The following is a 27,999-nucleotide window of genomic DNA, read 5'->3' on the forward strand; positions in this document are numbered from 1 at the left end:
ATAAACTTCAAAATGTTAAGCTATGCCATTATCTATTTATCGGTCCTGAGAGAAAAAATAAATATGAATTTCCCTGCCTTTTCAACAATTCTCAAATTATTCTAAATTGTGAATGAAGGTTCAAAAAATAGAAAACATTTCTACACCTCCAAATTAAAAACTAGATGATCACTTTATTTCTGATGCCTTGGGATGCCTCAATTGATTTTGTTAACATTCTTGGAAACTCTACTGGCCAAAACATACCAGCCTGATGGTTTGCTTTTAAATTGAAAATTCGTAAAGCCCATCATAGAAGCAATCAAAAAGTTAAGGACGGAGTTTTGCTCAAAGTATTGAAAATACTGCTCTCTTCCATCCTCCAGCCCGATAAACTGAAGCGAATGAATTTCCTTTTTAAACTATTACACAGATACAGATTTTTAAATATTTTTTTTAAACATGTAACTTTAAGTTGTGGTCTTTGTAACAGCTGTGAATTTTCACTTAAATCTAAACAAACAAAAAAAAGAGAGAGAGAGAGGCTTAACAACAATATAAATGTATTTTCAAGTAAACTCTTGAGCTGAATCCATCTACTGCACTGACAGTTGAGCTGATACTTGAGCCACAAGTTGATAAAATACTTCCTTAACCGGGTGATGAGGAACTCAGTGTTGCTAATTGGCAGTTAAGGAGAATAAATTTCCTATGATTATTGTTCTCTCGTTTATTCATCTGTTGAACCAGTAGTAGCCTAGAGCTACAGGTTCATCTGGCTGCAACCCCCAAAGATTGTAACAAATTCAACTAGTCGCGACTCCACAGCCCAGGACTACCATTTCAAAGTGCAGTCCCCAACCCCGGGGCCGGGGAACGGTGCCCATCTCGGCCTGTTAGGGACCGGCCCAAGAGCTCTGCCCACCCCACGCCCGGCCAGGAAACTTGTTGAGGCGGACACAGCAGGAGGTGAGCGGCAGGCAAGCCAGCAAAGCTTCATCAGTCTTTACAGCCGCTCCGAGTGCTCCCATCACCGCCTGGGCTCCGCCTTCCCCGCTCCCACTCCCGTCCCTGGAAAAATTGCCCTTGAAACCGGTCCCTGGTGCCAAAAGGTTGGGGACTGCAGAGACAGAACCAAGGGTGGTGGCAACTCTAGGGAAGCCGAGTACAAGCCCAAAGCTTTGCCAACGTCTGTCTCCCATTCCGTAAACTGCGCAGTGTGCTGGAACTCACGTTTCAGTTTGTGAGTAACTACGGAACCCTGAGCCCGAGGTTGTGCTTCGGATGACCGCCCGAGGGTTCGCAACGCGCCCGAATAGCGGCTACCCACGGGGGTTAAAGGGCTTCCCTCAACCGCGCATCTGACAGGCCTCCCAGTTCCCAGCCACTAAGCGACAACGCTGTAGACCTGTAGGGGCGCTAAGCCAAGCAAGTAAGTACCACACGCTCTCGGACCCCCAAGTAGACACTGGGCGAAAAGGACGCGCGCTAGAGGGCGCCTCTGAAGGCGGCCCTCGGACCAACCGCCGCAGCGGGGGGAAAGCTCTTACCCAACTGCGCTCCGCCTCCGCCTCCTCGCCCGCCTCCTCGCGTCGCCGCGGCCCCGCGCTGGCGCGGAGACTCACGGGACACGTAGTACGCCGCCCCCGGCCAGCCCCGCCTACCCCCCCCGCCCCACCCGGAGCCGGCCGGCTTCGCGAACCTCCTCACAGCTCCCTCGGGCCTGACTTCCGGTTTCCTTGCGCGGCCCGGCGCCGAGCCCGCGGACAGCGGCAGCCCCTTTTCCGGTGGTGAGCTGCTCGTCCACCCTTCCAGCCCCCCTCGGCAGCGCTCCCCCTCTACGGCGCGCGACGCGGCCGCCGGGCCGTGTGGGTCCGGACGAGGCCGGCCAGCGCCGGGGGGCCTGGGTCTCGCGCGCTTGTTGCTGGGTAACGGGCATTCCTCCGCGGCCGCTCGGCCTCCCGCCTGTGCTTGCCCCTCCTTCCAGAACCTCCAAGGCCACTGCCTAAGGACAGGGCTGCGCCGGGCCTGGCGTAGCCAAGGCAGAAGCGATGGGAATCCCTCCGCGGCGCACCTGGTGCAACTGCCTTCGGTGGGGAAGCGGCGGTGTCTTCGAGGAAACCGGAAGCCCGTGGTGACCCCTGGCGACCCGGGTTGTTTTCGGTCCGTTTCCAAATACTAGGGAATCGAAACTCGGCGGCCCTGGGGGCGGCCCTACGTAGCCTGGCTTCGGGGTGAGTGACTCGCAGGGGCTGAGACGAGGATGGGGGTGCGGGCGATCCTGGGACCAACCTTTGCCGCTGTTACAGGTTTGAAGAGACACGTCATTTTTTTCTCACCCCCTCCCGCGCTTCCTCCTTTAGGGAGCGGCCCACCCCTGGGCATCGCTTGCTCCTGTCACTTCCACACCCCAGCTGTGCCAGGCCCTTCTTGGTCTTTGACTTTACTTCTCCCCCTATCGGTCATTTTCCTTCTGTGTTCTCATTTACTGGGGCGCCTTCAGATGGTGGGGGATTTTTTTCCCCTTCATTGAGATGGCTTTATATCCTAAAGGACAGAGGGACCTGTGGCTGGGACGGTACTGCCTGGAGCATCCGAGCAGTGAATAACGACCCTCTGTACTTTAATTGAGGGCTAACAATAGGTATTCGTGGTCTCTCCAGTATGTCCAACCTGAATGCAGTATTCATTCCGGTTTTCAGTTATTTGTTGAGTGAATACATGCAAGGTAAACTAACACCCTTGTCCCTACACGCAAGAAACTCGAATACTTGAAAAGTGAGTTAAAATACACATGAAAACTGTAATACAAATCAAAACGTAAATTGCTCCCGGACATATTGGAAATGTGCTAAGGTAATCAAAGATATAGATGTCCCAGGATTAAAATTGACTCTTGCTCCTTAAGCGTAGAAAACGTTTTCTTTTTAAATTATTGGAATTTTAAATTGGATTGAGCTAGATCTCAAGGCATGCTTTAAGTTTCAGTTTTCTAAAAACGCCATATCGTATTGCCCAATCTGTTGTGATCATTCCGTCATCTATAAATTGGGAATGGTACATCCTTTACAGAATGGTTAAAAAATTTTAATTTGATGCCACATGCAAATGTAAAGTTCAAATATTAAAGAGACAGTATAGTGTAATGTGAAATGGTATTGGCTTAGGTAAGAACACTAGTATCTGAGTGTTGAATTTTCCGTTTACATTGGGTAAGAGGCTAAACTTCTTCCTCATTTTCCCTATCTCTAAAATTGTGGAAATACTTACTCTCCAAGGCGCCAAAGCATAGTTTCTAAGAGTTATGCTTGCTCTGGAGTCAGCTGCCTGATTTTCATTCATGGCTCCCCCACTTTCTAAGGATTGCATGTCTCATTTCCTGTCATATGGGGAGATTCTTACCCACCTCCGAGGTGTTACATAGATTTAATGAATTCTTATGAAGAAGAAATCAGATAGTTTCCCTAAAGGGGAAGCAGACTGCCTGCTATACTATAAACTCTTAGTTACTATTAATTATCAACACAGAACATTGTCATGATTAGTAAGTAAAATGATATGACATTTTTAATAATTCATGAAGTAATAAAACCAGTGTGACTTACTGTTTTCTTTTTTATGGCACTTATATTCTGAATCAAATTATGGTTGATCATTGTTAGAAAATAATTATAACACCAGTAACATTTAATGTATAACAGGTGCTCATTTTCATTGAGATATATTACTTTATGAAAGGAATGAAAAGAAGTAGACTTCTCTTCATACCTGTGCTATCCCTGAAAGAGTGTTCGGATTCCCTGGTCATATAAACCGATTTCTGGACTAATGCAGTTAGTGGAATAATTCAATGAGGGCTATAAAAATGAAAGTGCAGTTTTTTGTATTGTATATCTGCTGCTGAGTACGTTTTTATTTGATTGCCAAGGTATATAGATTATGCAATAGTATCTTGAAAAGAGGCACTTGATGATCCCTTCTTTATAAAACTAGTTAGGCCATTTCTGCCCCTGATTATTTCATTACAAATAGGGAAAGAGGAGTAAGTGTTGGTCTATCCATCCTCTGTAAGACTTAATCCTTGCTCCGTGGTATCTAGACTGATTGTTCGAAGTGGGTTCGGGAATATCTTCGCCTTCTCAGCGGTTCTAAATAAGATTCACTTCAGGAGGCAATGTAGAGTGGAGGAAAGAGCCTACCATATAAGCCTTGGTTCAAACCCCAGTTCTGTCACATGCTGCTAGTGTGATTATAGGCAAATTTACCTTATTTCTGAACTTCTATTTCCTCATCTTTGGCGATGATAATACCTTTATTGCCAAGTTTGGCATGGACTTTAGGTGCTGGGTGTACTGTACCTTTTGCTCAGTTCCTGGCATAAATATGAATTGCTGTCTATCTGTGTAGATTGCCATTCTGTATTTGGATTAAACTTTTGCCTTAGTTATGTAGTCTAACCTTGTCATTTTATACAGGGGAAAATTCAGATCTAGAGAAGTAAAGTGAACTAATCTATAATCAGGGTGGGAGGTCCTAGACTAGAATCTGGGTTTCTGAAATCCTGGGCCAGTATTCTTTCTACCGTAGAGTTCGGCCTGTCCACATTCTTATTAGGAAAATCAGAATCCATTTTGTGTTGCCTCTGAGAATATTATATTAGAAATGTAGATTTAAAAGGCAGCTTATCTAGATTTACATCCTAGCTTTGACACTGATTAGTTATATTGCTATAGGTAAGATATTTAACTTTTCTAAGACTTTGTTATTAAATTAAGATAATAGTACCTACCTTAAAAGTAGAAAAATGCATGTAAAAGCATTAGCGCCTGGCGTATGGTAAGTGATCAGTAAATAGTAGATATGATGATGAAATATGACAGGATAATCATATTTAGTCTTTAAGACCAATCTGGTGTCAGAAGATATGTTTTCTACTATCCCAAACCCCTGTATCTGTAGCATATAAAAAACTGAGGATCCACTCAGTGTTGATTGTAGCAAAAACTGAAATTTAAGATCTAAAATAATCCTGGTTAATAATGTTTAAATCTTTTTTTTTTTTCCTGTATTTACCCAAGCCTCAGGCATTACTCTTCTCTTTTCTATTCACTTTATTTGATAAACTGTGCCCTTCTTTCTCCATTATCATTCTTGGGAAATTCACTTCTCAACGATAATTATCAATATCTTTTACCTCAATCCTTTCTAATTCTATTCTAATTTATAATTAAGTAAACCTCTAAGAAGAAACAAAATTTAATTGACAAATATATAAAATAATTGCATGACTACATATAGATATATTTGCCTATGTATATGCTATATATAACCCTCCAATATTATTGCAGCGAGAAGAGGATAAATGGAGATTACTTTCTATATAATATAATATAACATTAAAAAACATCTTCATGCAAAAGTTAGGAGTGTTTACCAATTCATAACATAGAACTAACTAACCATGCCTACAAATGTTCAAGACTATTAGTTATAATTAGAATTCTGTAAATCATGTAGTAGCAACTTAGCTCTGTTCTTAAATTTGTGGTTCTTAAATTGGAATGGGACTTAAAATCACCAAGAGTACTTACTGAAAGTGCAGTTTGCGATTTTCAACCCAGATATTCTTATTTGCATAGATCTCCAGTGGAGCCTAGCAATCAGCAATTTTTAATAGAACTCCAAGCAATTCTAAAGCAGTAGTCCATACCTTACTTTGTCAAACACTGCCCTAGTAGGTCATCTCCAGACTCTTGGAATGTTGGCATGTCCCTGTGGAATACATCTATTATTGATTTTTGTGGTTTTTATTGATTAAGCTTTTTTTGGGACAATGTTTTGTCATTTGTTAAGTTTTGAAAGTGAATGTTATCGATTCTTGCTAGACTATTTAAAGTATTGTCTAATCTTTTGGTAACTCTCATTTTTGGTAACGATATTCTTCTCATGACACTAATTTTCTTAAAGATTAAGGTAAATAAAGGTTTATTATTTTAAGAAAATTTAAATTGTGATAAATAAGATTAGATATAATATAGGTAAGTTTCCTTAAGTGTTAAATGTTATAACTAGCTTGGTCTAGTTTAAGTACAGTAATAGCCAGGTTACACTTTTAACATTTAACCAGAAAATCAAACTTCCTGGACCAGCTGATTTGGATACCAAGAGAGATTTCATTACAACAAAAATGTGTAAAACTAAATCTTTATTTTGAGGCAGACTACTGCAGCTCCCTTTATGTCTCTGTAGAAATAAATTTGAAGAATGATGAAGGATGCTTGCATAGCAGTAAAAATAAAGGCTATACATAATCTACTTTGTCAGTTTGCTAAAAGTTTTGCTTTCCTTGTAGTAATAAATATAATGTGATATCCACCTTGTATTATTTGGTTTCTTTCTAAGATCTCATCTTCCCTGGCCCTACAGCTTTTAATCTCCAGAGGTCTGGTTTGTGCAGAGTAATATGGTAAGTATTAGTATTCTGATACTTGTGATTTTATATTTATTTTGTCAGGGATAGAAATCAAAATTCTCATTTTCTATTTTATAACAAATTTAAATGACAGTTATTTTAAAAACGTAATAAAACCTGATGCATATCTGTGGTACCAGTGGATTTATTTTCTCTTAGATACACTTTAATATATGGCTATTTTTAAAATTTTAGCATAGATAAGCAATTTTCATGCTGCTTTACAGTGTGTTCCAAGTAGTGTTTATAGTACGTAGAATAAATACGTAGAATAATGGTGTAAAACTTGAAAAATCTTTTTTATGCCAATATTTTTTGTATTTAGAGAGAGACTATACATATGCAACTTTTTGGTGATCTGTAAATAAAAAAGGCAATAGATAAAAATATATAAAATACTTATAGTCTTAATTATAAATGAGTCTACTCATTTTGTCTTTATAAAAATGACCATTTATCTTGTAAAAAATGTGACATTGTTGTATAAAATGTATACCCCCTTCCCTCTAAAGTACTTAGAAAGCTTCTGAGAGATTCCTAGTTTCGTAGTTTTATCAATGTAAGGTTTTGTAAAAGATTCATTGGGGAGAGAAAAATAGTAATAGCTCAGTCTCTGAAACCCAGGTGCTTCTGCTACATACTAATCCTGGCTAAGCTTCGTGACTTCTCCAGGTCCCAGATTTCTCATCTGTGAAATGGGTTTAATGAGATTTTCTACCTTATAGGGAGTCATGAAAATTCAGTGGGTTAATATTTATAAACATTTAGCACAATGCTAAGTAGTTCATTTGGTTATGAATATTTTCTTAATAAATGTGTGTAAATATTCTTCATACTCTTTAATTGTGTCCAGGTCTACCTTTTTAATATCTCACAGAATAAGGACCAGAATCGATAGTCTATCATAAAGAAGCTTGTCAGTTTGTTTCCGTCCTATCTATCTCATCTCATCTCCTGCCTCTCCCCTTCTCAACCCTTCACCCCACACTCAGGTCTTTGAACTCATTCTCTCTGCTGGAAGTTAGCAGACCATAAAAGTTTAAGTACAATAAGTACAGTACAATGAAAATAACTATCCTCTTCACTTTAGAGTACAGGCTTAAGAGTCATTTGATTTTTTTGTGGTATTGTCTTTGAAAACCACTTCTCCTCCCCATCCCTTATCCCCATAGCATTCTGTATTGTTTCAAATATATCACCTACCTTTATAGCATAATAATTATTTTCTGCACAACTATTTGTCACACTTGGTTTTCCTTGCAGAGTAAATGATATTCCATGATAAAAAAAACATGATAAATGAACAAATAAGAAAATCACAGAGCTGAGCTGGCTAGAACTTTGTGTAAAACAAAAGTATGTAGGTTCTGATCCTTAAAGTACACAAACTGGAGCATCTGTTTTGACTTTGTGGGGCAGTTTATGTTTATTTCTTATTCTCAGGTGTCTTTAGAAAAAAAATTATTCAAGTAGAATAAATCTTGCCCATTTGTTTGAGTTACTTAAATCAGGTATCTACTACGGATAGGCACAATTTTACCTCTCAAACTAGACTGCATCTTACCACTTAACTAACCATCTACGCTTATTCTACTTGTTGTACTTTTAAGATATTGTGTGTATTTGTGTAAGAGTTTTATATGGAGATACATATGCATAATTTCAGTTCATACTTTCCTTTAGCAAGGAAGTAATGAGGATTTCGATTAGCAGCAGCATGATTGGAATTATGTTTGCTATTATTTTGAAATAGAGTTGTATCCAGAGATGGAAAAGTTTTCTCTGTAGAGGAAGAAATCTTAAACTCTTTGTTATTAGAAGAAAGTGCAGTTTGCATCAGAAGCAGTTAATTATGGTTATGAGAACCTGCCATTTTTTTGGGATACAGTAGGTAACATAGTCCTGCGGTCCCAAACCCCCCAGGCCAAGGGCCAATACTGGTGCGTGGTCTGTTAGGAACTGGGCTATGCATTACTGCCTGAGCTCTGCACTACCTTCCCCCTACCCATGACATCCCATTCTCCCAACCCCAGTCCGCAGAAAAATTGTCTTCCATGAAACCGGTCCCTGGTGCCAAAAAGGTTGCAGACTGCTGACTCATATCCATTCTTGTTTTTGGACTTCATTCATAAACTGAGAAAGATTCTAACTTAAGAACAGGAGTTGTCCTATGTAGTTAAAAAATGTTAAATTGATGTTGGTAAAAATTGACTAGATGGTAGGTTTCATCTCCTTCCTCAAGACTTGTAATATGCACATTTATTTTTGCCTACCTTTCCTTTAATCCTAGATAGACATGAATTACTTAGAGATTTCAAACTCTGGCTTTGGTTGAAAGCAATTGGAAATTTTTAGTTATAATTATTATAGCAAAGTAAAAATACAATGATAGAAGACCACACCCAGAAGAACACAAACAAAACCTTTTGTGGGTATTCATGTGGTCTGAAATAAAACGAAACAAACTTGATAGGCATTAATAGACACAGGGAAGGAGATCAGACATTTTGGAGGAAAGCACGCATAGTGAAACATGGATTCTGTAGTTAAATTGCCTATGTTTACATCTCAACTTTCCACTTACTCCGTTACTTTGGAAAAAATACTTAAATTCTTTCTACTTCAGTTTCTTCATCTGTAATGTTGTTGAACAGTGACTGATACTAGTAAATAAGCAAATTTTATTTTAAGCTGGGGATAGTAAAAAAAAATTTTTCCAGTGACCCTTAATTACTAAGATAAGTGAAATACAGTGATAGTCTTTATTTAGAATTCTATATTAAGTGTTTTATTTTAAACTAAAAAATATTTAAAAGGAATGTTTAGGTTCTCTTATGTGACCTGTAGTCACCTCTTACCTTGTTTTTCCCATGAGGTCTTAAAAGATACCAGCCACAATTTCTCCTTCCATTGTGTTTTTCAGAAACACAACTCTGAGATGGGAAACTCTGAACTTAAAAACAAAGGTAGATATACAGAGCAAGTATATTTTTCATTAGATAATAAAGGTAACTGGCCTCTTCTCTTAGATTTTGGAGTCAGAGTTTAATTTTAATCCCGCTCTATCCACTCTTCATTCAATAATCAATATTTATTGAGCAACTTCTATACAGTGGTGAGTTGGGGGCACAATGATGAGCAAAATAGATATAGCTAATAATCTAGATTGTACTGGGGAAGATTCTTCACGTTTTTAAGGCCTATGTATAAAATGTAGATGACACCTACCTCATAGAATTGTTTGGATGATTAAATGAGATGATATTAAAAGAATATAGTACATGGTACTGTGGCACAGTGGGCACTCAAATGTCAATTTGTTTCTTTCTATTGTGAATACACGACACATATAACCAATTACTGGGATGGAAAGAATATAGTAAAGTATCCATTAAAACTTCTGTAACATATTGTAATGAATTGTGCTCAAAGAATTTTTGAAAATTTATAATTTGAGAAGCTATAAAACTTGCTACTAATAGATCTAATAGAAATGATGAGGAAGAAATACATGAACATAAAATGTTTACAAATTTGATCATTTTAATCAAAATGATATTTCATAGATTTTTATAAAACTTTCCAATAATAGATTATGGTTTTAAATGCTTTATAGATAGCAACTTATTTAATATTCTTAAGACTCTGTGAAGTACTTGCTGTTATTTTCCATACTTTGTAAATAAGGAAACTGAGGCAGAGAGGTTAAGCAACTTGCCCAAAATCACACAGACACTAAATAGTAGAGCTTGGATTAGAAGCCAGGCAGTCTGGTTCCAGAGTCTATTCTTTTAACCACTGTGCTATACTGCCTCTAAAAGAAAAAGGAGTTTTTAAACATTGCTCTAATATATACATTATTCTAAATATATCTTTTTTTTCCCTGCTCATTTATTCAATGAGACATTTGTATATCATTTTTTTTTTAAATAATAGCTGCCATGGATGCACTGGTAGAAGATGATATCTGCATTCTGAATCATGAAAAAGCCCATAGGAGAGATATAGTGACTCCAATTTCAATATATTCAGGAGATGAGTCTGTTGCTTCCCATTTTGCCCTTGTCACTGCGTATGAAGACATCAAAAAACGTCTTAAGGATTCAGAAAAAGAGAACTCTTTATTAAAGAAAAGAATAAGATATTTGGAAGAAAAGGTAATTTTATCTTTTACCTTCATTATGCTTTATAACATAAAGAATAATTCAAATTTTAAATATTTTCTGTTTGGTCTTCCATGGTGGTACTAAATTTCCAAGGATAACTCACTGCTAATCTCAAAACACATACCATGGGCTTGGTGAATATTTGTAGAAGAGGATTTAACAACTTGGAGGAGTTAAATTTTTTCAGATTGCCCTACCTTCATAGCTGTATGTATTTTATTCAGAATTTTCAAATCTGTGTTAAAAAAAAAAATGATGTGGCCGGGCGTGGTGGCTCACGCCTGTAATCCTAGCACTCTGGGAGGCCGAGGCGGGTGGATTGCTTGAGGTCAGGAATTCGAGACCAGCCTCAGCAAGAGCGAGACCCCATCTCTACTAAAAATAGAAAGAAATTATCTGGCCAACTAAAAAATATATATAGAAAAAAAAATTAGCTGGGCATGGTAGCGCATGCCTGTAAGTCCCAGCTACTAGGGAGGCTGAGGCAGTAGGATCGCTTCAGACCAGGAGTTTGAGGTTGCTGTGAGCTAGGCTGACGCCACGGCACTCACTCTAGCCTGGGCAACAGAGCGAGACTCTGTCTCAAAAAAAAAAAAAAAAAAAAAATGATGTGCCAACAAAGGAAATTAAGTGTCAAAGAAGGAAGCTTCTGGGATATTGTTCTAATATGCTTAATAATGTCTTCACTAGCAATGAAATCTTCTTTACCTCAACATTGTCTTTTATTCTTTAACACCTATAATAGGAATAATGCTTTTAACTGATAAATTAACGTTTTCTGTCTACCTTTTCATGCACAGTACTGACATACCTAAATGTTATAGAATATATGAGTAAGGTAGCTGATTCAATATAATCACCAGATCTTCTTGGCTTTGTGTATTGGGAAGTCTTCTTCAATTATCCATTTATTTTTTAATTTTAAAGTTTTAGTTTGTATTTCTTCACCTTAGATCAGTGTATAAGTATCTTACAAACTGCAGTTTCCACAGAGGGTAAAAGAAGTGGATTCTTAGTACAAAGGAAATGAATTATCCTGTATAGAAAAACTTAAGGATGGGATTTGGTCAAGTTTGATTCATTTGGGGGAGATAAGAGGAGGGGGAGTCAACTGTAAACATAATCATAATTTCTTCACATTCATATGAATTTTTTTGCTTTAAGGTCAATAAAATTTGTAACATACTGGGGGTAGAGTGAGAGAAGGTAACATTTTGGAGCTCATAGCTAATATTTATTATAAAGTTGAATAGACAAATGGGATTTAGTCTATAGTTAACATAGGAAATATTTCTTTTTTTTTTTTTTTTTTTTGAGACAGAGTCTCGCTCTGTTGCCCGGGCTAGAGTGAGTGCCGTGGCATCAGCCTGGCTCACAGCAACCTCAGACTCCTGGGCTTAAGCGATCCTACTGCCTCAGCCTCCCGAGTAGCTGGGACTACAGGCATGAGCCACCATGCCCGGCTAATTTTTTTTGTATATATATTTTTAGTTGGCCAGATAATTTCTTTCTATTTTTAGTAGAGACGGGGTCTCACTCTTGCTCAGGCTGGTCTCGAACTCCTGACCTCGAGCAATCCACCCGCCTCGGCCTCCCAGAGCTAGGATTACAGGCGTGAGCCACCGCGCCCGGCCAACATAGGAAATATTTCTATACTTTGTGACCAACAATCTTATTAATTCCTATTCTGGAAAAATAAAGGATTTAATGAACTAGCACATCTATTCCTCAAAAAGTCAATTTTGCCTTAACTTGATAGTTTTTCCAGTGATGGAAATTAGATACTACTAACTAGGAAAACACCTAACCACTTTAAAAGAATGGTGTACTCTGTTGTAGTTGTGATGGTTTATGTTATAAAACATATACTATGAAGTTTAAAATACTGATAAGTAAAAGCGTAGAATAGAAGACTTTTAAAAATATTCTGTACTCTTTTTGGTTTCTTAATCAGTAAAGATTTATTGCATGAAAATGGAATATTCACCTAATTATTGTCCAGGCTTTATCCCTGTGTTATAAAATTAAGATGTTCTAGCTCAAAAAAAAAAAAAAATTAAGATGAGCCATCGGAAGACTTTTTTTTTTCTGTATAATACCTTTTTGAGCTTTCTCTTTTCATTTTATACTGTTAGCTTATTGGAGCTCGATTAGATGAAGAAGCAAGTTCTGTGGGACGAGAACAAGTAAATAAGGCCTATCATGCATATCGAGAGGTTTGCATTGATAGAGATAATTTGAAGAGCAAATTAGATAAAATGGTAAGTTGATTTGAAAAGAATATTTTTATATTGCAAATGAGTTTTCTCCTTCAAGAGGTTTGAAATTAGAAATAAGAATAAATATTTACATTTAGTATAATAATTTTAATTTTAAAATATATATGCTCAAAGCAAAATTGAAATTTTTAGTAATATTTGTAAGTTATTCTGTACAATATAAATACTTAGTATGTAATGATGTTTAGGTCTTAAATACATCTAACACCACTAACTTATTTTGAAAAATCATGACATGGTGGAATTAGTCATTATATTTAAAAAGAAAAAAATGAATAATAATGTCCTCAGTTAGAAAAAGAAAAAGAACGATTAATGAGAAACTGAGTTCATTTTCTTACCTTGCTTTTAAAGGCTAGAATGAGTTTTTTTTAATATTTACCTGAAAATTAAGATATAATACCAACCTACAGATTTTATTGAATGTAATTTGGCATTTTCCCTGCCTAACTAGAATAAAGACAACTCTGAATCATTGAAAGTATTGAATGAACAGCTACAGTCTAAAGAAGTAGAACTCCTCCAGCTAAGGACAGAGGTGGAAACTCAGCAGGGTATGCCACTTACTTGTTATAAATATTCTAACAGAATTAGTACATTTTTCCATTTATCCCTTATATCTATCATCAGTTTTCTATATATGTTATAGAAAAGTTAAGGCTAAAGCTTTAACTTTTTTAATTTTTAGGCATGCATTAATTTCTCTGTTCTGCTCTCACACAGTGTCAACTCCTTTTAACTTTTCCTTAGCTGTAAATTGTCCTTGAGAAAATTTGATGGTTTTTATTCAGGGTTTCGTTTGTGATGAAGTAGAGGAGGGAAGGAGTAGAACTCAGAAGTAGAAGTAGTAGTCAAAACTTCTACCGCACTGGTATGTCCTGGCTTTTCCTTCTTACTGAACAGCTTGCCCACAGCTAGACACACTATCATGGAGTAGTTAGAATTACTTTGTTTTTCTGGCTGTGGGTTGTTAAAAGGTAGAGATGAGATGTTGAAGTGCACAGTCAGGTCTGGAGGATATGGATAGTAGCCTGTTCCCAAGAACATTCTGATTAGACAAGCTGAAGACGACTAAGCTTCTGAGAGACCTTTTGAGAGATTGAGATAAGATCTCTTGTGATAGCTAGTTGGGGCTTTTTGTAGATAGACTGCAGTAATAAGTCAAGGATAAAGTGGTATCCAGTTATATTGAATTTCTGTAGTGTCATGTTTATGAATAACATTGTTTTGAGATCATGTTCTAGGTTTGTTGGTCAAAGTGTATACTTTGAGGAGACTTGATGGAATGATTCGCTGAACCTCAGTTTATTCAGCTTATTATTTTTATCACAGTCTAAACCTTGACTTTTATAAAACAGATTATTGATCTCTGCAATTTTAGTGTATGCTTGATTTTAGCATAGCATCTTTTAAAATCGGACTGACAAATTAGAACTTTAACTTATATAGAAACTCAGAGGTGAGGTGATTAATATATTCTAAAACAACATTGCTAGATTTCTTATTGTCATTAGCATAGACTTTGGAAGTAATTGCTGTTTTAAAAAAACTATTGATTGTACATGTTTTATATTAGTTTTTCTTTTATCTACATTTTACCAGCATAACTTTTTTAGAATTGTGATCAATGTAGAAAGCAAAGATAATAATTTTGATATTTATCCTTTTTGTAGTGATGAGGAATTTAAATCCACCTTCATCAAACTGGGAGGTGGAAAAGTTGAGCTGTGACCTGAAGATCCATGGTCTGGAACAAGAGCTGGAACTGATGCGGAAAGAATGTAGTGATCTCAAAATAGAACTACAAAAAGCCAAAGAAACGGTACTACAGAATTGTTAAATTGAGAAATTCAGTAGTCTTTGTGCATTATTTATAGGATTTATAACTAAGTATGTATTAAACCATAGCATTAACATAAATTGTAACTACTTAGGTAATCTATTCTTTGAAAAATACGTGTTTATCTTCTCCTTTAATCATTTCTGCTAAATTTTGATACACCGTATACTTTTAGTTTGATCCCAGGATTATATAATTTTATTTTTTTAAAAAGGTTTATTTTAAAAAGCATATTAGTTTATTTATTATAGCTGATCTTTCAAACTCCTTTCCTTTAGTTTCCTTATCTTTTTTTCCGTAAACTTTAAAGAGAATCCTCAGGTTTTAAGTTTCCCATTTTATTTAACTTAATTGATTAATTTAGACATCATAAGAGACAACTTGATTTTTAGAATTTGTTTTTTTAAGAAAAATCAACAACAAAGAAAACTTTACAGAGCCCACTTAATTTCAGAAGACTAATACTTTGGGGACACCTTTATCAGCAAAGAACTGAGAATTAAAGAATTGGGAAAAAAAAAAAAACAAGCACAAAAACCTGCTGCATTGCTGAAATATGGTTAGCCTGAAGTCATCCTCTAAAGCACAAGCTGTTTCTCATGTCCTTACCAAGAATCTGTTTACTAATACTTTACCTTGGGTTCTAACAAGCTTAGATATATGTTTTCAGATGTCATAACAGTGCTAAGGATAAAAGAGGAAATGATACAAAAGCAAGGCATGTGAGAGCAATGCACCAAATGCATACTTTAAAATAGTTGTTGCAAGAAATTGAAAAGCTTAGTATTCTAGAGGAAATAGCCATTTTATGCATTCATGTATTTCAGACTAAGGTGTAAACCAGTTATATAATTGTTTCTCAGCTCAATGGTTTTGCCTACCAGAGCATTCCAACACTATTGAGGAACCCCTGTTCCTCTGGGATGCTACTGCCTGAAAGAGGAACTCCTCTCCCATACTTCCTGACTGCCAGCCAGATTCTGCCCTGAATCTCAAGTGTCCTTAGATGAAGCTGACATTTCTCTCTTTTATGATGTATTCTTTATGAGGGAGAGATGAGCACTGGAAAAGAATCAGCCAGGTATTGAGATAATATAGCATTCTGCCTTGGCCTTGACCAATTGCATTATTGTGAACTGGGCAGTGAGAACTTGCTTTGGAGCTCACAGTCCTGTTAAAGGGGAAACAATATGAAAGTTACTGTCAATTACTGCTAGAGTCAAAATGAGTTTTTTTCCTACTTGACATTTGAAGTTGATCTTCCCAGATTTGAATTTGTGGCCGCACAATTACTTCAGAGCCTTTCAGCATCCTTTTCCACAAACTCAGTTGCCATAGCCACTGAGAAGAAGCCTCTTTTAAAAAGATGTGCTTGAAGAAAAGATCACCTTGACGCTCTGAATTATAATTGTCAATGTATGTATTCTACTTGAAATAATTAGATAACTTTTATCAAATTATTGGATATCCAAATAATGGATATTTCATTGTAGAGTAGGAAGCAGTACCATGGAATCATAGAAACTTAGATAATTATGGTGTTGCTTATTAACTGAGTAACATTAGGAATGTCATTTAACTTTTTGAAACTTGTTTTCTGTAAAGTATACATTAAATACTTATTTTTTCATGAATGTTAAATTAGCGTATGTAAAGCAGTTAGCATAGTGCCCAGTAAATAGTATATTCAGTAAGTGAGTGCTTTTTAAAAAAACTTGATCAGAATAATCCAGAAAGGTATTTATGTGTATATATGTGGTTCAAATTTTGGTTCTTAATTCATTAGTTATTCTTTTCCACTAGATGGTGCTAGGGAATGAATTTGCTTTTAATTCATCTATCATAAGCAAGCAATCACAGAAACTACCTTTTAAAAGAAGAAGAAACTTTAGATATCATTTTTCTTTAACCAATGATGAAATTAAATATGAGAGACAAGAAACTTTTAAGAGTTGAAGGGAGAAATATTGAAAAAAATATTTAAAACATGGTCCCCATCTTCACAGGCATTTATTAGGGGTGGAGTGAGGCTGTGAAGTAAAAACTGCTCACAGCTAATATAAAGAAATGAACCAGGAAAAGGAAGAGTGGAAATACCAATATATTGAGGGTTCCAAGTTGAAATCTTGATGTTGTGGGATGTGTACTTTTAAATCTTGTTTCAGAAGCATTTTTGATTAGAGTCCTCTGGGATATGGAAATATGAAAGCAAGACAGGGAGAGAAATTTATGCTCACATTACCCATATTTATAAATATTTTTAGGATAGTACTTTCTGTGAAGCATATTTTATGATACCTTCTGAAGTATGTAATAGCATCCTACATGGACATAACAGTATGTTTTTGGTTTTTTTTTGAAGTATTTAGTGAACTCAGTTAACTAGTCTTTTGTGTTAGTGAGGTTCCAGGGGCACTTCCATTATAAACCTTTTAGACTTGCTGTATCTCCCTAATATTCCTGTCTACAGCTATTTACAGTCAGAACAGTTGATCCCGTGAGAAATACAGATTCTAGGGCCAAAGAAATATAAGAAACATTGGGTCAGTAAAATGGAGTTGGTTTATAAGATATCTAAGGTCCCTAATAAAAATAGCCCATTTAGAGATTCACAATATGCTGTAGTGCATTAAAGGTTTTGAGAAGTTCTATTGTATAGGAACCTGTATACCTTGAACATTGTTTCCCAAGATTTTGTAGCCATTGATCCCTATTTATGTGAAACTCCCACATCATATTGCACTAGTTGGGAAACAGACCCATTACAGCGTTTAGAATATGGCAAACCGATTACTGGCCAGAAACAAGGACTTTGAATATTAGAGATAATCCATTTGAGCTTATTGCCGATTTACATTAGATTTTCTGAATTGTTAGGTGGTAGCTGGAAAAATATTTTCCCACCCAAACTGTCAGAATTTTTTATATCATTGGCTTTAAAAATGATGAAGTTTTTCAATGAACATTTATGTTTAAGTATACACTAATAAAACATTTTTTAAATTAACGATACTAAGAAACTAAAAGAAATATGATCTGATTCTTTCATTTCCTGTAGAAAACAGGAAAGAAGAATGTCCAAAGATATGTGCCTTGTTAGTAGTTAAACCTCCCCTGACTCATGAGCCAGTTGTTTCCCCTCTCCACTGGGCTCCCTAAGATGCAGTTTAATTTTTACAATATTAAAATCAGAGATCTAAAAATGCTTTAATTCCTATAAGATGAAGCATTTTTGCTATTTTATGCTCCAGAGTTCAGAATACTCATGAAGTCCTTGTGTACCTTTTTAATATTCCACTTTAAAACATAATTTAGATTATGTAAGTAAGAAATAATAAAATTAAATTTTGTTCTTTCAGCTTATAGTGGCCACTTCTGCCAGTAGAATTAGTACCTGTAATAGTCATTTTCATTTGTTACAGACTTTTAAATGAGAATGAATTGCAAACAAGAGTGTTACAGTGTTGTCTTAATGTCTACAGCCTAAATACACCACTAAAACTTTAAAGTATAAAGGGACTTTATGATGTCCTTGCCAGGTCATTTTGTATCTGCATGGAAGGAGAATATTTATATGCTGATCTTTTAAAACAGTAACTTGTTAAAGTTCTGATACTTTTTTGTAATAGCACGAAAAAGAAAAATACCAAAAAACTTCCATTTTCCCATGGAATTCATTCAGCGATACCTTGGAAAAACAGTACTAATGTGATAAATTTGTTATACTTTTTTGACTGTAGACTTTAGATTGGTGTTCTCAGAAATATATTTTGTGAGAACAATTTTATTTTTTAAAGAAAATCAAAGTATTAATGTTTTAAATAATTGGAAGTGATTAAAAATATTTTGTATAGGTTGTTTATTTCATTAAAATTGAATGTGAAATCTCATTTTATGCTATATAATTATAGATGTATTCTATAAAAGCTAAAATATGTCTCTGGTACTAAAAAGCTGAGACAAAATAAAATGCAAAATAAAATATAACTTTTAAACTTTTTTTCTCCAAATGAAAGGATCCATATCACGAAGACAATCTGAAGAGCAGAGATCTCCAAAGACTAAGCATTTCAAGGTACGAACATTCCTGAACATTAAAATACATGTTCTCTTCCACAGGTCACTTTGTATAGGTACCCAGACTTATGTTATGATTTAACTTTTAAAATGAAATGAATGGATACTATTTAGATACTGAATGTGACCTCTGATCACAATATATTTTTGAAAAAACATTTAACTATTACTTAATCAACAATAGGCTTAAACTTTAGTAGAAAGGTGCACATTGGGATGGAATTTCTGAATGTTCAGTATTAGATATGGTTTTAGGGAACTAAGCTATGTGGAAGTATTCTGTAATAAACCCTGATTTTGTACATGACGAATTTGTCATTTCTATATACAGTAATATCCCTTTGTCTTAAGGACAAACACAGACAACCCTATAGTCTTTGGGATAGTGTGAATTTTAAGAAAATTATTCCCTCTTAAGATAAGAACAAAAGTAGCTATCAGTTCATGTAATTCAACTCTGTTTCTAAAATACCTATTATTTTTACTTAACTCAAAAGTTCTGTGTTTTAAATTATCTAATAATTTTTGTTGGTACTATGTTAGGATAGCCATGGATACCTTCCATCTAATAAAAAGTATTGACTTGACTTCATTGTTTGGTCATTTGATTTTCAAAGTTTACTGACCTAAGTAAATAATGTGAATTATTTCAGACCTATTCTTTTCAAAAACCTGCTTAAGAGAAATGATCAAGATCAATTAAGGAAAACAATTTGAGGATATGACATGCAGCCATTCTTTTAGATTGGAGATTGGCAAACTTCTTCTATAAAGCACTAAATATGTTAAGTTTTGTGAGCTGGCCATACAGTTTCTTTGCAACTCTGCCATTTGAGCAGTATACTTCAGTTATGCCTTCAAATTTTATCTAAGATCACAGCAAGGAAGTTTTTTCTTTTTTAAACAGTGTGTCTAGTACAATGTCCACATAAACTGTTTCTTAAAATTATCTTGTCAGAGTTTTCTCCTGTCAGCCTAGGTTTCCTCTTGTTACTTTTGCTGTATTTGTCATTTTTATAACCCACTTCAAATCATTTTTGAAAGAAGCAGGGTTAGAATCCGAGTAGATCAAATTAAGGGTTTATAAAGGGGCTATATAGATAGTATATTAGAAGCACATGATATAGAATGGGACTTATGCTATCATTCATGGGGGATTACATAATTTGGATAAAAAACTTCCACTGAGAGTATCTTGGAAAGCTGGCTCCCCCAAAAAATGTCTGTTTGAAGGCATGAGATAATTAACAGTATAGTGAAGAATGTCTATGCCAGAATTTGGGGGAGTTTGAAGGCCCAAGTAGGTAAGGCCAGTTTTTGAGGCTGGGAAGCTATAACTGTGGCTTCAAAGTAGAGTCTTGAATTCTCTTAAGCTCACTGTCAAGTCAGAGGATCAGCTGAGAGAAAGTTTTTAGAAAGAATTGCCTTAAGTTCCATCTAAAGGTTACTTTATGTTCAAGCCATACCAAGGGTATGGTATGTTAAAGAACTGTGTAATTATAACATGTCCTGAAATGGCTCCTTTAGGACTCAAGTACACTTGGGGTTTTTTGAAAATTGATTTGCATTTATCTTATGTAGGCAATATGAACTGCAAAACTGATTAGGTTTCCCTCTTCTGGTTAGCCACTAGAAAATTACAACCAAATTTGTGGCCTCCTTTTGGTAAACTTTATATCATGCATTTTTATGTTACCCTCATTCCCCCACTGCATTTTATTTTGTTTTTTTCACCTCATCATTTATACTTATTTTCAGTTTATAGTCCTGTGTTTTATTAATCTTTATAAGTTACTTCATCTACTTTTAAGTGGGACAATTTAGATGATAAATTAAGTTTACTTATTAGGGGAAAGTACATAGGAACGCTTCCATAAAACCATTAACTAAAGGATTAGATATTTTTAATGATATTTTTCAGTTATTTGGAAAACTCTCTTTTGTGGAACACTCCTCTTCTGTATTTCCTTCATCATCAGGCGAATGAGGTACTATATTGTCTCCCTTAGACAAAGTGAACCTTTTAATTACTGGAGGTCTTTTATATGGTACACATTGTATACAACATTGTTTAGCAATAACAGCCCTTTCAGAAATTTAGCCATTGTCCCGCCAGTGTCCTGTTTTGATGTTGGCTTTAAGTCGATGGCTTTGATTGTTAGAACAGATCCTATGTATGTAGTTTACTGTACTTCTTTTGCTCATCATCTGTAAATGTATATTGTGGAACTGTGTTACAGATGACTTCTTAAAATATAAATCCCTGGTTTAGAAAATATGGATTAGGTTAGTGTTTTCAAACTCTTACGTGTTTCCTTAGTGATCATGAAATTTTGTGAGTTATGACAAGCATTTTTAAAATATGGAATAAATCAGAAGAGAACACCCCAGAGTATATATTACACACAATAAGGGTAAGTATGGTTTCTCATAGCCTGTTTTCTTTGGGTTGCTGTGTAAAATGATTGCCAGCTGTGCCTTACAGTGAGAAATATTTGAAACCCACTTGTTTGGGGGAATCGCAATTGTCAAAACACACATTTTTAAGTCTTTAATTCTTGGCTGAGAATATCCTGTACTTTAATTTTAGTTCCTCTGAGGGAACGAATAGTTCAGTAAATTTTCAAAAGCTAAAGAAAAATATGTATGGCAGAAGTAGAAACTCAGTTAAGTAGATTTTTCTTATATAAGAAATATTTATTTCTGTATTAAAGAGTTGACTATATGGTGTCATTTAAGTTTTACTTTGTAAGCAGGACATATACCCCCCTTCTTGCAATGTGAATAAGTAGGTTTCATTATATTTAAAAGTCGGAGGTGTGAAGTTTTATACTGGGGCTGAGAAGATTTTGTTGGCAGTCAACATATTGTAGGTGCTTGGTAAATAGATGATGATGACAATGATGATGATGTGAAAAATGATATTCCAAAAGGGCAGGAATTGGTCATTACACTGGATAGATAAAAGATGGCTGTTAACAGCAACATGGTAGATGAGAGTAGACTCCTGAACCTGTTTCCTCATGTGTAAAATGAGGTTACGCACTTTGCCAAGTTGGTGTGAGAATGTGGGTGAAGTGCTTGAAATGCTTAGGCATCACTATTTTTCTTTCATCTATTTTATGTTTCAAGGTTCTCATTTGGGATGCTTTAGTGTTGCATTTCAATATTTAAGTAGTTATATAAGTTTTTTATAGACAGCTTTATATATTACTAGGATTTTTCTTGTGTGGCATTTAAAGTAAAACTTAACTAAGTTCACACTCACAGTTGGGGAACTGGGGTGAGGATGGGGAGGGTAAGCTATGCATAGTCTCAAAAATACCTCTAGATAAGTAAAGGGGGTTAGTTAGAACCCTGCTAAAAATTTCAAGGTTGACAACATGCCTTTTTAAGTGTCACTTAAGTAATGATTTAAATATTTTGTTCAAAAAGACAGAATTAAAAATATTTTTTACACACTTTAATGTTCACTATAATGTGGGTAACACTAACTGCAATTATTTTGTTAGCCACAAGATGGAGAGCTTATACTTAGGAATAATTTTAGGTTTTTGTATCTGTAGTTGTCAATTCAGATGACATTAAGGGCAAAAGACCAAAAGACTAGATGTGTGTTAAAGTCAATGACTTAGTTTTCAACTTAACCTAAGTTTTAGGCAGTCTTTATTAAATTTAATTTAAAAATGTATATTAGACGCTGTGTTAACACCTTTGTTGTAATGTTTTCTTTTTATTTTACATGCTTAGTTACTTTGAATTGTTAGATATGCTTGATATTTCAGTACTCAAACACTATCTTGAATATTTGCTTTTCTTTCTCTAAGACAGATACTGATTTACCATCTCACAGCAATAATAAACTATTTTTAAACTGTATTTATTCATATCTTGACTGCATGAATTAGCACATGTACAGTGTTTACACTTACTGCTATATAACGTGAGTAACTCTTTGGAAAGCATACTGAATGCCCAGAATTGCACCAAGGAACCAACAACTCTCTTCACACTTAAGACAGGTTCCTATGTGAAACATTCATTGTAGCAAACATCTCAGATGTTTACTAGTAAAGTAGAGGTAGTTAACTAATTTTTGTGAAGTAATTATTTCACACCTATCAAAGACCCGTAAAAAGCCCTGTGATTTTTCATACACTACAGGATAACAAATGATGTTTACAACAGACTAAAACAAACAGATTTTTCTCAAAAGCAACATAAAGTTTATTCTTCTTCTTGTATTGAAAGAATTGTAGTTTGAATGGAATGGGAATATTTTGACAAAAAGAGGTATTTAACTTTACATAATTCAAAATAAGTTTGTTTTTGAATATATCTTTTGCTTCTGTAATTGGAATATTAGATTTAGGTTTCAAGAGTATTACCCCCTTTGAGTTTTTGTTTATGGTTAGACAAAAATTGAAGCATGAAGTGACGTGTGTTTAGTTTGTTTTCTGTGCTACTGAAATTACACTGATATCTATCTCTAAGGGACAATAATGGTTGTTTGAATGCTATGAGATCGTTTATTCTTATATTTAGTATTTTGTGTATCCCTATATAACAAAATGAGAATATATGCTGAAGATTTCAGTTGATTTAGTTGGCAATTAAAAACCTAAAAGAGAAAATCATGAATGTCCAAATAAGAATGTTTAATGGAAAACAAAATCTATAAAAATTGCGTTTAAAATAATTTATAATTTCTCAGGTAATTGAGGTAAATTAAAAAAAATTAATTATAAAATATTTTTAATTACAAAAATAGGAGAGGCATTTTTGAAGTTTTTATTTGTTTCATGTAATCCTTCCTCTCTAGCTTCTTTTTTCCTTACCAGGAAATCATCTGGCTCTTCATGTCTTGTGCTGTCATGTCACATTGGTTTAGAACCAACAATATGAGACAGCCCAGTCAGACATAAAGAATGTAATGCATGAAACCTAAATTTTATTTTAATGTGGACTTGGGTATACATTCAGCAACTGATATATCATTTCAATCCACAGTGTCAAAAATAATCAAAAAATAAATATAAATTTATAATCCATATATGAATGAATATAACTTTATTCTTGATCAGATTTGTAAATAAAGAACATATTCCTTACTACTTACCAATTATATTAACAGCACTGCACATTATAGAATATAATAAAATCTCAATTCTGAGTAGAGATCTGTAAGAAATTAATCAATTAGAATATTTCTTTTTATTATATCCTGTTTAATATAGTACAGTTAATTGCTACAAATCAGGGCAATGTTATTTTTATAAGATATTTTCATTTATAATATCCTAATTAAATCTTTCAATTGTTTTATTTAATTTACATCACATCAAAACTAATTGGAGCATAAATCTTGATCTGCTTATTTCTATTTTAAAGTTATTTCCTTTTGTCCATAAAAAGCGTGATTTTTTTTTTAAACCCTGTATTTCAGTGATAATATGCAGCATGCATACTGGGAACTGAAGAGAGAAATGTCTAATTTGCATCTGGTGACTCAAGTACAAGCTGAACTACTAAGAAAACTGAAAACCCCAACTTCAATCAAGAAAGGCAAGTCACTGTTTGCCGGAAACCACTGATTCCAGCCAAACTGCTTGAAGAACAACTAGCTATCGTATCTTATCAAAATCTCATCAAATGAGTTTGATAAGCCAAAGTATATATAGTATGTTCACAGCCTACCCATTCTCTGCTTTGGCTTCAGTCTCATACTGGTCAACTTCACACATAAAGGTGTTGCTGATGTGTTTTTTTCTTCAGTACTGTATTCTTTTCCCCTTGTGGCTTTTCTCAACCAAGTGTTGCTTATGTGTATAAAGCTGAGGTGTTAAGTTTGCTCTAGTTGACCTTTTACCACAACTACTTCATATATATATATATATATGTGTGTGTATATATATATATATATATATATAAATAAAAAGACACCAAAAACAATTTTCTTTCCAGTGCTGCAGAATATACCAAAAACCTAGCTTTTTGTTTGTTTTGAAAAAAAAAAAACAAAATAAGTTTGATTCATTATTTGGTTGTTTGCAGTTTTTATAAACTTAATTTTTCTTTCTATAAAGGATGGCAGATTAGAATGGAGACTAGGTGTTTTCCCCTATCCCCTTCAATCAAATGTTCATTGCTTTGCCTCTCATGTTTAACTGCTTGACCGAACTCTTTTGAGCTTTGTGTTAACTGGTAGTGGCTACTTTTGCCAAAGCTATTTTTATACCTAAGAAAAATCAGTGCATTTGTACCTAGTATTACATAGTAGGTGTATTTCTGAAAAGTTGTGAAATGTAAATTTGAATGCCCTAAAATTTACTTTTTAAAGAAACGAGATGACTTTTTATAAAAAATAATCACCATCTAATTTAAAATTGTAATTTGCACCTCAGATTGTTTTAAAGAAGGCACAAGAGAATTGTGTTTCATAAATAGTTCTCCTCAAGAGTGTTTGTTAGTAGGGGAAAATGTAGCACATGGGAAAGGAAAATTGAATTTAGAATTCCTTTCAGTGTCTGGAGAGTTGGTTACTTATAAGTCAGGGAAAATAATATGATGTTTTAGCAAGCGTCACTTAATTTATGGCTCACTTTGTCCTTGAGTTTTCCAGTGGTCAGAGTATATATGAGACTATAAGTTTATAGTAGAAATAAGACTTTTCTTTAAAGGGACTCAGAGTAGTTTTGCAGTGAGTTCTCGGGGTGGCTCTTTGTTTACATAATAAATATAACTTCCAAAGAATAATAATGGAGAAATGCTCTTTCCATACGTGGAAGTGGCTCATCCCTGTGTTTCTTCCTAGCTGGTTAATGATATATCTTTTGGTGCTTTGGAACATACTCTTTTTTAGCACATTGCCTAGGACAGTGGCAAGCTTGAGGTTGCCACTCCTTACCACAGAACTCTTTGTTTTGAGGGATACAGAGAAAAGACTGGGTCACCTTTTTCTCTGACCTTTGTATCACCTTTGTCCAGAAGCTTAACACTGTTCTTTCCAATTTTCCGCTATCTCTGTCCACTCTCCTTAGAAAATGGCAATGTTATTTTATAATATGGTTCACAGAGATAAGATTAGATCACCTTTTTTCCTGACCTGCGTAACACCTTTCTCCAGAAGCTGAACAACTGTACTTCCAATGCTCCTCCATTCCTATTTACCCTCCCAAGACAAAAGGCAATGAGATTATTTATAATGTGGTTCAATTTGTTCCTTCTAAAACTCTGTGGAGTCAAGCCTTGGTTACACTTAGCCATCCTTCTTTGACTAAGGATAAACTTATCTTTCCACCCTGGTAGATTGGGTTGGAGGGAGAGGAGAAGCCTATATTACCAATGTGCTGGCTATGGCTAAATACTAGCTTTAGAGCAATCTTCTTCTAAGCCATTGCAACATATTTTTATTTGTTTGTTTACTTGACCTGTACTGTGACCACAGTGGAATTAACATTTGCTATTTTATGTGTTTTTCAAGAAACAGGATTATTTTACAACTTTTATTTAAACTGCTTTTATCCATAAAAGCCTTTGAAATATATTAAAATTTCATTTGGGTCTCACAAATTCAAAATATAATTATTTCTGAAAAAATTTACTTTTGGATTGCCTATGACTAAGCAAAGGAATATTATATTTGACTAAAAAATGCTAAAACTTAAGAACAGCTGTCTCAGTCCCCACTGACATGTAAACAGTCTGCAAGCCTTCTCCTAGTCACAGTAAGAGCCAAGAACAGGATCTTCATTTATAATTTTAACTTTATTGATTTCCAGCTTTTTAAAATAGGAAATTCTTCATCTTTTAAAAGCTCTATGACATAGTTGTTGCAAGATTACTATATCCATTTTGCATATGAGGAACGTGACAACTAGAGCAGTTCAGTGACTTATCTAAAGTCACAATGTCAGTAAATAACTGATCCAGGATTAGAACTCAGGTCATCTGTCATTTATCTCCAAGTCACAGTGCCTCACTGATCACACTAAGTTAGAAATGTTAATTTCATTAACAGTTCTAGAATTCAGCCAGATTAGTGAAGTGTTATATTATTTTATGATCACAAATGCCATGAAACTGACATTTGGCCTGTGCTTTCTTTTTAGCCTGTGCCCCAGTAGGATGCATTGAAGACCTTGGGAAAGACAGCACGAAGCTGCACTTGACGAATTTTACTGCAACATATACAAGACATCCCCCTCTCTCACCAAATGGCAAGGCTGTTTGTTATACTACATCTTCTACTTTACCAGATGTAAAGATTTTATCAGAGAAAGCAATCCTCCAATCATGGACAGATAATGAGAGATCCATTCCCAATGATGGTACATACTTTCAGGAACACAACTCTTACGGCAGAAATTCTCTGGAAGATAATTCCTGGGTTTTTCCAAGTCCTCCTAAATCAAGTGAGACAGCATTTGGGGAAACTAAAAGTAAAACTTTGCCTTTACCCAACCTGCCGCCACTGCATTACTTGGATCAACATAATCAAAACTGCCTTTTTAAGAATTAATTCTGAGGAGATTCATGATTTGATCATGAGGACACTCTCTCAGTGGTTCAGAAATTATTATAACAGTGGATTTTGATTAAAATTTCGCAGAGTTCTTCAGTATATACATTTGAACATGCTGTACAATATTATGTAGTTGATTTTCCAGTATGAAAGAGCACTATCCAGCTCCATATTCTTGAGAATCAGATATATGCTACTATACTAATTAATAAATAAACTTAAGGTGTTTAAAAAAGACAATTCTACCTTTAATGACAATTGTAATATTTTGCCTCTCAGATGAAGGATGGAATTGGAAATTTTAGACGTGGTTTTACAAAGTATGTGAAATGGCAGTCATAAAAACAAAAGGAAGCCATTAATATGGGAGAAAAAACACATATGTTCCTTCAAATTACATAAATGGAGCAAATGGCAATGTGAATAGGTTATATTTCTGTTGAACTTATGCATAAAGATATGAAAAATACTATAATGGAATAAAACATCTTAGGTTACACCATCTCTATATGCTATTGTGTTTCAAAGTTTAAGATTTAAAATGATACTTTAGTCACAATGTTTGTTGATAAAATTTAGAATTGCAGTTTGAATTCTAAGACTTGAAATAACCTGATCATTGAAGCCAACTTTGTCCCACTACATTCCTCAAGTCCTAATTG

The 27,999-nt window shown here is 34.9% G+C and overlaps 1 protein-coding gene across 5 annotated transcripts; it reads left to right on the top strand.

The window, feature by feature from the left end:
• Positions 1–1,668: 1,668 nt before the first annotated feature.
• AZI2 (5-azacytidine induced 2) lies at positions 1,669–27,999 on the top strand. 5 transcript variants are annotated; one of them, XM_045537673.1, is made up of 11 exons: positions 1,673–1,769; positions 1,967–2,213; positions 6,382–6,445; positions 9,375–9,417; positions 10,388–10,608; positions 12,753–12,878; positions 13,351–13,450; positions 14,570–14,718; positions 18,753–18,811; positions 24,260–24,378; positions 26,925–27,999. In XM_045537673.1, exons 3-11 carry the CDS (start codon positions 6,443–6,445, stop codon positions 27,332–27,334), a joined length of 1,230 nt encoding a protein of 409 aa, XP_045393629.1. In that variant the 5' UTR covers positions 1,673–1,769; positions 1,967–2,213; positions 6,382–6,442; the 3' UTR covers positions 27,335–27,999. The 5 variants fall into 5 exon arrangements, with proteins under 5 accessions (XP_045393616.1, XP_045393622.1, XP_045393636.1 ...); XM_045537660.1 differs by having other exon boundaries at positions 1,669–2,213; XM_045537666.1 differs by having other exon boundaries at positions 1,669–2,213; positions 6,406–6,445.

This window comes from Lemur catta, chromosome 1 (genome assembly GCF_020740605.2).
Source record: "Lemur catta isolate mLemCat1 chromosome 1, mLemCat1.pri, whole genome shotgun sequence".
In the NCBI taxonomy this organism is placed as follows: domain Eukaryota; kingdom Metazoa; phylum Chordata; class Mammalia; order Primates; family Lemuridae; genus Lemur; species Lemur catta.

What these genes read in the sequence shown, in the direction of transcription:
- AZI2 (XM_045537660.1), top strand. An exon ending in CTCTGAACTTAAAAACAAAG is followed by an intron (nt 9,418 to 10,387) that starts GTAGATATACAG and finishes TTTAAATAATAG; the next exon opens with CTGCCATGGATGCACTGGTA. An exon ending in CAAAGACTAAGCATTTCAAG is followed by an intron (nt 18,812 to 24,259) that starts GTACGAACATTC and finishes CCTGTATTTCAG; the next exon opens with TGATAATATGCAGCATGCAT.